Raw genomic sequence first — 10,330 nt, forward strand, 5'->3', positions numbered from 1 at the left:
ATTCAAATATTAAAACAAGTGTCACAGGTAGTTTCTTCATTGATATAAACATCTGTGTCTGTAAGAGACTCATGTTGCCGGCTAGCGGTGATAGGCTAGCTATTAGCGAGCGCAATGGCACATGATCTCATGTTGCTTGGCAAAACTGTGCAACTATAACTTCTGACGTTTGATCCATGCTTCAGCAGCAACAAAATTCTACTCAACCACAAGCTGTAACCTCATGGCCCAGGATATTCCTCACTTTAGATGTTATCACCAAGCCAGGGAATCAACCCTGGTTCAATGAAGAGTGCGGGAAGGAATGCCAGGAGCAACACCAGGCATACCGAAAAATTAGATGTCAACCTGGTGAAGCTACAACACAGGACTACTTTCATGTCAAACAGCATAAGCAGCGAGTGATAGACAGGGCTCATAACCAACAGCTCAGATCTAAGCTCTGCAGTCCTGCCACATGCAGTCGTGAATGGTGGTGGACGACTAAACAATTCACTGGAGGAGGTGCATTACAAATTCACCTTTTGTAATGCAACCGCAAGATGAAGTTGTGAGCAATCCTAAGATAGTTGAAGAAGATACAGTTCAGCAAAGAAAGCCGCAACAATGATGTTAAAGATACATCATTATAAGAACAAGCAGCATCCACAACTGCAAATGAAGATGAAGTTCACAAATTCAACCGCCACTCCGAAGATCAACAAGGCAAGAATGTAAACCTGAGAGACTGAATTTGTGATGGACTGTAAATAGTTAATATTCTCAAGATTTATGCATATCATAGTGTATTGTAAACAAAGTCATGAATGTAAATAACTACAGTTCCAAAGGAAAGGGGATCTGATGATATGCCCAAGCACTCTTGTGTATAATAATGTACACAACCTCCGACCAGCAGGTGGCAGTATAAACCTACCATGTGACTGTGCCTGAGGCAGTTGGAACTAAGTCATGTTGGTGGATATCATACTTGCAGGGGCTCTAGGATAATTTGTTAGTAGTTTGTAATATATTTATTCCAGTTATATTTACCACGCATTTGTTTTACAATAAATTATTTTACCTAGTCAAGAACTAGATATTCTGTTGTGCATCCTTTCTACCAGCCAGTGCACAATAACATGACATTCAGCTCCTGACTTTATTACCTTAGTTTAAGCATGGACAAAAGAGCCGAACTCCAGAGGTGAGGCGAGTGTAACTACCCTTGACATCAAGGCAGCGTTTGATCGAGTATGGCATCAAGGAGTCCGAGCAAAACTGGAGTCAATGAAAATCAGCAGGAAATTCTCTGCTGGTTAGAGTCATACCTTGCACAAAAGGAAGAAGGTTGTGATGATTGCCGTTCAATCATCTCAGCTTCAGGACATCACGGCAGGAGTTCCTCCGGTAACGTCCTAGGCCCAACCAACTTCAGCTGCATCAACGCTCTTCTTTCCATCATTAGGTCAAAAGTTCTTAATGATTGTACAATTAGCAAATCCTCAGATACTGAAGCAGTCTATGTCATATACAGCAGGGCCTGGACAATATCCAGGCTTGGGCTGGCAATTGGCAAGTAATAATTGTGTCACACAAGTGCCAGGAAATGACCATCTTCAATAAGAGATAATTTAACCATCGCTCCATGACATTCAGTGGCATTACTATCGCTGAGTCCTGGGGGCTACCATTGACCAGAAATATAACTGGGCTAGCCATATAGATACTGTGGCTACCAGAGAAGACCAGAGTTTAGGAATGCTGTGGTGAGTATCTCACCTTCAGACTCCTTAAAGCCTGCCACAATTTACAAGGCACAAGTCAGGGGTGTGATGGAATACTCTCTCCTTGCCTGGATGAGTGTAGCTCCAACAACACTCAAGAAGCTTGACACTATCCAGGACAAAGCAACCTGTTTGATTGGCACCCTAATCACAAACACTGACTTCCCACGCAACAAACAAACACACAGTAGCAACAGTGTGTATCATGTACAAGTGCTATGGAAACAATGGTAGTTTTAAGGGAATTAGATTTGTATTGGTAAACATTAGAAATAAGGTATCGTTTTATGTGGGTTAGATTCATGCTGGAAGTGTTTGGATGTGTGTGAGTCGGTTCAATTCCAACTGTGTTTCTAATGTGCTTAGAGAGGGCTATGGCGTAAAGAATAAAATAAAGGCATAAGCATGTGAGTGTTACTTACCAGCAGGGGCCTTATAGGTAGAGAAGCTTTTAAGATTTAGTAAGCTAATTTGATTGCAGTTAAAGATAGGTGGTAAGAGAGAAGAAATCCCTAACAGCTCTGCTCGAAGCAGTTTGCTTTCCAAGGCTGAAGTGGGAACATCTCTCCCAGCCTTGCTAGAAGAAAAGCCATACTATGGAATAACGATCAAGAAAACAGATGTCACACAAAGTCCAGCTAATTCAGCATAAGATAAAGATGCATGGCATTAAGGGGAAAGTAGTAGCATGGATAGAGGATTGGTTAATTAATAGAAAGCAAAGAGTGGGGATTTATGGGTGTTTCTCTGGTTGGCAATCAGTAGCTAGTGGTGTCCCTCAGGGATCAGTGTTGGGCCCACAACTGTTCACAATTTACATAGATGATTTGGAGTTGGGGACCAAGGGCAATGTGTCCAAGTTTGCAGACAACACTAAGATAAGTGGTAAAGCAAAAAGTGCAGAGGATACTGGAAGTCTGCAGAGGGATTTGAATAGGCTAAGTGAATGGGCTAGGGTCTGGCAGATGGAATACAATGTTGACAAATGTGAGGATATCCATTTTGGTAGGAATAACAGCAAAAGGGATTATTATTTAAATGATAAAATATTAAAACATGCTGCTGCGCAGAAAAACCTGGGTGTGCTAGTGCATGAGTCGCAAAAAGTTGGTTTACAGGTGCAACAGGTGATTAAGAAGGCAAATGGAATGTTGTCCTTCATTGCTAGAGGGATGGAGTTTAAGACTAGGGAGGTTATGCTGCAATTGTATAAGGTGTTAGTGAGGCCACACCTGGAGTATTGTGTTCAGTTTTGGTCTCCTTACTTGAGAAAGGACGTACTGGCACTGGAGGGTGTGCAGAGGAGATTCACTAGGTTAATCCCAGAGCTGAAGGGGTTGGATTACGAGGAGAGGTTGAGTAGACTGGGACTGTACTCGTTGGAATTTAGAAGGATGAGGGGGGATCTTATAGAAACATGTAAGATTATGAAGGGAATAGATAGGATAGATGCGGGCAGGTTGTTTCCACTGGCGGGTGAAAGCAGAACTAGGGGGCATAGCCTCAAAATAAGGGGAAGTAGATTTAGGACTGAGTTTAGGAGGAACGTCTTCACCCAAAGGGTTGTGAATCTATGGAATTCCTTGCCCAGTGAAGCAGTAGAGGCTCCTTCATTAAATATTTTAAAGATAAAGATAGATAGTTTTTTGAAGAATAAAGGGAATAAGGGTTATGGTGGTCGGGCCGGAAAGTGGAGCTGAGTCCACAAAAGATCAGCCATGATCTCATTGAATGGTGGAGCAGGCTCGAGGGGCCAGATGGCCTACTCCTGCTCCTAGTTCTTATGTTCTTATGTTCAGGAAACTAGAGAAATGAAGTGTCCAATCTGGGGTTGAGTGAACAGAGATCATGGTATGGTTCAGAAGAATTCAAGGAAGAATTGTGAGCAGGTTTCCTAGCAGTCGAGACAAAAAAAATCCTAAATGGGTTGGTGTAAATTCTGGACTGGATTCGATATTAAAACTGGAACAGAAGCTTTGTTTAAAAGTGTAATTTGTAAAACCTGAACTGGATTTTTGAATGCAAACTGCTAAGGAAAGATCTTTTTAAAGTGTGATTTTTAGAGTGGAGCTCCGAAACTCACGTGATCATCATCTATGGGGATTCTGAGGAGAAATCCACTGACACAAACTTGGGCTCAGTGCACAGTGGTTGTATTTCACCACAGCCAATCGGTGTGCTTAAAAGGGATTTTGTTTGAATGATACCGTTGTAGATTAAGATGTACTTTGTAATACATGATAAGCAGTAAACGTGTCGACGGGATTCTCCCAAAACATGATAGTGTCATTTTGTGTGGGAAAACTATTGCAAATCCCACGGTTGTTCTGGAGCAATTTCCATTGCAATTCTCCGACACTTAGTCAATTTTTTGGAACCTGGGTGAAACCTGCCAAGAAAGTGATGCGTGCAACCTGAAGACGCCAGCAAGCTTGGCATCCTGATCTCAAAGAGAGTGTGCAGTCCCCCTCCCTCTCCCAAGAACACTGGCTTCTAAGCCCTCCCAAAGGGTCTCCTTGAGGACCCACTCCTTCTAGCTGGCATCAGCCCCCCCCCTCAATTGTCGGCACAATGCAATCAAAGGCCCCCTCCCAGGTGAGAGACACCATGCAATGGGGTCACCAAATTCCCCCTCAACACCCCTCATTCGTGGTCATGCCCCCTTTCAGGCCCACTCCTTCACACCCTTGGCAGTGTCAGGGTGCCAGGGAGCCAGCCCTGCCTCCATCCACCCAGGAGCTGCAATGGCGTCCGCGCCCCCGGCATGGTCTTCAACTTTTGGACTCCATTATTGGAGACCAGTAGTGATTCCCTCTGGCCTTAAGCTGGGCCGGCAGGTGCAGAGAATCCTGGGAGCCAGGAGACCCCAGCTCATGTCCAGCAAGGGCACAAAGCAGATTGTGTCTGGTACCATGGGCTGAGAGCATCGCTCTCCGTCCGGCGTGAACCCTATAGCTCTCTCGCTATTTTCCAGTAATAGCGGGATCTGCACTGGGCGCAGCACGGGTGGAGAATCATCTAGCGTGTAATTGTTAAGCTAAGGGGGGGGGTGTAAAGTCGTATTGTGTCATAATCCAGTTTTTTAATGTTTAAGAAATGTTCTTTTACTGCCATTAAAACTAATTAGTGATGCTGTGACTCTGCCTATCCACATTTTATAAAAATAAATAAAAGTTGCAGTCTTTTGAGCCAGGGTTCCATTATGGGATCTTCCTGTCCTGTAGTAACATCAATTGGGTTTGTAACAAGAGTAGGGGCACTTGAGGGATTTCAAAGCGCAAGGAAAAGGGTTCGTGGGTGCGGATTAATAATTTCTTGGGGGACTTTGAAACGTGGGAAGGACGTTATTGGATGTTGAATCGTAAAACTTGGTCTAGGATTTATTGCTAAATGGTGGGATTTATGAATCCCTAAAAAGAGTAAGTGAGTTACCGAGATACTGGGCAAAACTAATTGGAGGTACACTGTACAGGTTAGAATCCAAAACGGCGTTGGAAATTTGGAACACTTTCCTAAAAATGGAAAATGTAACGGACTGGTTTACAGAAAGTAACCCAGAGTCAGTTAACTGAATTGACAAGTAAATTGGAGTTGGGATTAACTGCAGAGGTAAGGAAAGCCGAGATCATTGAAAGCAAAGAGACACCCACGGCCCGCAAATTATTATTTTTTTAGTATTGATTCTGAAAGATAGTAAAACTTTTCCTAAAGTCCTCATTAATAGCAAGAAAACATCAAGGAAAAGGACCTCGACTATATTTGAGGCGGGCTTATGGAGTGAGGCCCTGCGAAGGGTAAATTCGACCTTCTCATGTGCGAGGCTAAGCCTCATTCAGTTTAAAGTGGCGCACAGAACGCACATGAAAGGGCCGCTGAGGAGTTGTTTTTTTCCCGGTGGCAGAGGATATATGTGGGCGGTGCTTGATGGGCCCAGCCATTCACACCCATCTGTTCTGGGCCTGCCCATGTTGGGGGAGTTCTTAAAGTCCTTTGCAGGGACTATGTCGGAGATTCTGGGGGTGAGGGTGGCTCCTAACCAGTGGGTGGTGATATTAGGGGTGCTGGAGGATCCAAGAGTGAAGGTGGGGAGGAAGGCTGACTTGTTGGCCTTTGCCTCCTGATAGCCCGGAGACTAATCTAGTCAGGGTGACGGGACCTGGGCCGTCCAAGGTGGCGGCATGGGTGGGTGACTAGAAAAAAATTTTGGGAAAAAATTAAATTTGACATTAGGGATCAGAGAAGGGAGCCTTTTCAAGATGGAGGCTGCTCACTGCCTTCTTTAAGGAGTAGTAAACATAATCTGGGAGGGGGGGGCAGTTTTTACTGTATTGTGGGTTATTTGTGATGCACTCTGAATTCTATATAATTCAGTGGTTATAAAATTCAATTCAAATAACAAAGTAAAATACATACATTTCTTAAATAAATAAGGTGCCACACAATCGAGGGGGGGGGGGGGGGGAAGTGAACACCCAAGGCGAGGGAAACAGTTTTAAACTAGAAATGAATAGCCATGATTCAGTTAAGACAGTCACTATGTTAGAGGTTTCGCATCAGCATATAATGGTTTCCATTTTATCTTAATGTGGAAGTATAAAGTCAGATTAGTGAGCTTGTTCTCATGCGCATTCGAGCCAAGGAAGTAAACCCCACCCTCTGGGATGTTGCATGTGGGATGGAGATTAACGCCAGCCAGCAGTGTCTAGAGGGAGATTAAACCGGGCGGCAAAAGAGGCTGAGACAACCCCCATCAAAGTGGCATCTTCTGCAGAGTTTAGTGGTTTAGATGCTGGAGATTACGGTCACTGTATAATTGAGTTTACTAAGTTTGCGGCGTGTATAAACTTCACATCCGTCAGAAACCCAGCAAAGGCTTTCAGCACATTTATAACCTCAAGTACATGCAAGAACTGCACCCCTATAGAGGAATACTCCATCGCCTGAAGGGATAGGAATCAATGAATTGTCGAGGGACTTTCTGTTTACTTAACATAAATATTGACCTTGTCTAACTGCAACCTGTAGTGGGTCTAGTCTTAAATAAATAAATTAAAATTCAGGCACGTTAAGGAGCGGGATCTTATATAATTGCCAGTAGCAATTGGCAAGACCTACATGGTTTTCAAGAGCATGCTGCACCGCAGGGAAGCAATAAAAGGAAAATTAACGTCCCACACACCAATTACTCTGAATATGGCCATCTTAACAACAAGTAAATTGTGTGTGTTGACAGAAGTGGTCCCTCCCAAAAGCTCGTGCTGCTGAGAAGACAAGATTTCTGCAAAATGAGTTACACTGTGTAGGGAAATTACTGAACCGGAAATAAATAACTAAATCTGATAGAGATCCATGCGCTGAGATCAAACTCTCAGGAGTGAAAGGGGCTGATCAAGGGGGTCAGTGACAGTCTGACAGTAAATCGAGAATTAGGATGGAGATTAAATAAAACATCGTTGGATGCTGCAATGTAAACGCTGCAGTTCCCATGTTAATTCACCCACAATCGGTATAGTCACGGCAGCGCGGAAACTGACGAGATAGTAATTAAAACCGCTCACCCAAAATAGAAAGTTGAAGAAGAACATAGAGTACTTGATGCATTTATTAACTCCGGCCATTTTCCTGGGTATTTTTCTCTCTCTCTCTGTTTCCCAGCCACCGAGTGAAACTTTAGTGCTCCTTCTCCTGGCTAACCTGGTAATGAACGAGCCACTCCCACTGACTTGGGGCTGGAATCAAACCTTCAGAAGGGAAGCTGCGCGCGTTGCTGCATGAGACACTGCAAAACGTGGAGAGATCAGCAAATGCACAGTGGTTATGTCAGGGAGCTGGTGACCCCTCTGTGAGGACAGTAGAATATGGAACCAGGAAAATGTGGTGGCCAGAATTTTTTGAAAAACATCTATCACCAAAAGATTTGCATTCCGCAGCCAATGTAAATCAGTTAATTTTGGCAGATGGCATTTGAGGGGGGCAGGGGAGAGGGTGAATATTTAGAACGGACTTTCAAGTGACAGAAACAACCCCAGGTATCATTTTCAAAAGAACTCGGAGCAGCACTTGCGGTAGTGTGGGGTTGTTTCGTCCGGATGAAATGGCGCCAAATGGTCTCCCTCGTACATAAATACCTTTTGAACTCCACCGTTGCTGTTATCAACCTCCAGGTGGAATTAAGCTCGAGGCAATATTTAATTTAAAATATACAGATAAATGTAGTGACTTCCAGAGAACAAGATGATCGTGCTGTGTCCCTATGCAGGATTTAATTTTGTGTTATCAAATACGAGCAAAGTAGGCGGTTAGTAGTTTCATTAAGAGCAAGTTAGCGATTGGGAATTCTGCAGTAACTCACTTCCTGACTCCCTCAAACCTTCTTCACCATCTACAAGACACAAGTCAGGAGTGATAGAATGCTCACCACTTGCCTGAATGAGTGAAGCTCCGCCAAGATTGGTGGATTGGCCATGATAAATTGCCCTTAGTGTCCAAATTTGCCCTTAGTCTCTGTTCTAATAGTGTAGATGGGCTTTAGAGTGGTTTCACAGGTCGGCGCAACATCGAGGGCCAAAGGGCCTGTACTGCGCTGTAATGTTCTATGTTCAAGACTCAAGAAGCTCAACACCATTCAGGTCAAAGCAGCCCACTTGATTGACCGCCGAGACATCACCTTAAATATTTATCCCCTCCGCCATTGTTGCACAGTAGCAGCCGTGTATACCATCTACAAGATACACTGCTGCAACTCACCAAGGCGCCCTTAGACCTTCCAAACTCCCGACCACTACCATCTGGAAGGAAAAGGGCAGTAGACACATGGGAGCTCCACCACCAGCAAGTTCCCCTCAAAACCACACACCATCCTGATTTGGAAATATAATTCCCGATCCTTCGCTGTCACCAGGTCAAAGTGAACTCCCTTCCTAACAGTACTGTGGTGCACCTACACCAGATGCCCTGCAGTGGTTCAAGAAGAGACTCGCTCCCACCTTCTCAAGGCAATTCGGGATGGGCAATAAATGCTGGCCTAGCCATTGACACGAAATATTTTTCTTCAAATATCTGTGACTCATAGGTATGAGTAATTAAATGTGAGGGCTGAAACAAGGTCAGCAGCTCACAATCTATAATCTGTAAATGTTAATGATCATGAACAAGGCAATGATTCAGAATGTATGCAGCTTTGGGAGTTTAAAATTAGTCCAAATTAATTTTATTTTAATATCCTTGAATCATATCTCTAATTCTGCCTCTGGTGATGACCTACAGAACCTCATTGCCCAGTTTTGAGCTGCTACGTCTGTTCTGGATCTATCCCAATGACCATGAATGCAGTGTCACACAACACAAGGAACTGTGTCCTCAGTGCGAAGGCAGGATGTTCTCTCCACAAGGACTAGCGGTAGTCACTCTTACTAATACTGATCAGTACTGTATTGGACAGATTTGTTTGCAACAGGTAGATTAGGGAGGACAAGGCCAAGCAGATTTTTCCCTCATGTTGTCGTCTCCCCACCTGTCGCACGAGCCGTCTGAGATATGTACTTTAGGGTTCAAAATATATAAGGCAGTGGCTCAGGTGAGCTGCTTTGTCCTGGATGGTGTTGAGCTTCTTTAGTGTTGTTGGAGCTTCATTCAACCAGGCAAGTGGCGAGTATTCCATTACACTCCTGACTTGTGCGTTGGAGATGATGGACAAGCTTTCGGGAGTCAGGAGGGGAGTTACTCGCCGCAGAATCCCCAGGCACTGACTTTTTCTTTTAGCCAAAATTCTCTATGTGGATGGACACTAATCTTCTGACGGCAGTGCTATTGAGCTACATTAAGTGACAGATGTAGATGTCTCCAGCTCAGAGTATATTCTGTGCTATGGTTATTCCCAAGTGATTCTTCTAAATAATGGAGGAGTACTGACTCATGAGGTGGTAACTAGTAGGACCATATTTGACCAGAAGCTATGAAACATCATGGGGTCCGGAGTCAATGTTTAATATCCCCAGGGCAGCTCTCTCCCAAGTGTACATCCTAATGCTGCCACAAATGGTGGGCCCTATAGAGTGCCCTATTCATTTTTTTCCAATTAAGGGGCACTTTAGTGTGGCCAATCCACCTACCCTGCACATCTTTGGGTTGTGGGGGCGAAACCCATGCAAACACGGGGAGAATATGCAAACTCAACACAGTCAGTGACCCAGAGCCGGGATCAAACCTGGGACCTCGGCGCCGTGAGGCAAAAATGCTAATCACTGCGCCACCGTGCTGCCCTATGGTGGGCCTTTTCTGCCAGTGGGACAGAATATACCCAGCGATAGTGATGGAGACCTGTGGGACATTGGCTGCAAGGTACGTTTTGTTTGCCTCTGTGGGACGATTCTCCCATATTTGGCACAAGGTCCCTGGTGTTAGTGAGGAAGACAGGGCAGGGTGTGCCATTGTCATCTCTGGTGCCTAGTCGACGCCAGGTTTATTATTTTTCAACTTTGTAATAGTTTGGTACAACATCACGGCGCTAGCTATTTCACAGGGCAGTTAAAGGTCAACCATATTACTGTGGGTCCGTAGTCACA

At 44.4% G+C, this 10,330-nt stretch overlaps 1 protein-coding gene across 1 annotated transcript in view; it reads right to left on the reverse strand.

Moving 5' to 3' along the window:
• The window catches only part of LOC140396461 (tetraspanin-8-like), a 57,442-nt gene extending 49,942 nt beyond the window's left edge, over positions 1 to 7,500 (reverse strand). The window contains exon 1 of the mRNA XM_072485107.1: positions 7,325 to 7,500. Coding sequence (XP_072341208.1) covers positions 7,325 to 7,384 — 60 coding nt within the window. The 5' untranslated portion in view covers positions 7,385 to 7,500. The remainder of the gene's footprint in view (positions 1 to 7,324) is intronic.
• Positions 7,501 to 10,330: the final 2,830 nt, after the last annotated feature.

Source organism: Scyliorhinus torazame, chromosome 19 (assembly GCF_047496885.1).
Source record: "Scyliorhinus torazame isolate Kashiwa2021f chromosome 19, sScyTor2.1, whole genome shotgun sequence".
In the NCBI taxonomy this organism is placed as follows: Eukaryota; Metazoa; Chordata; class Chondrichthyes; order Carcharhiniformes; family Scyliorhinidae; genus Scyliorhinus; species Scyliorhinus torazame.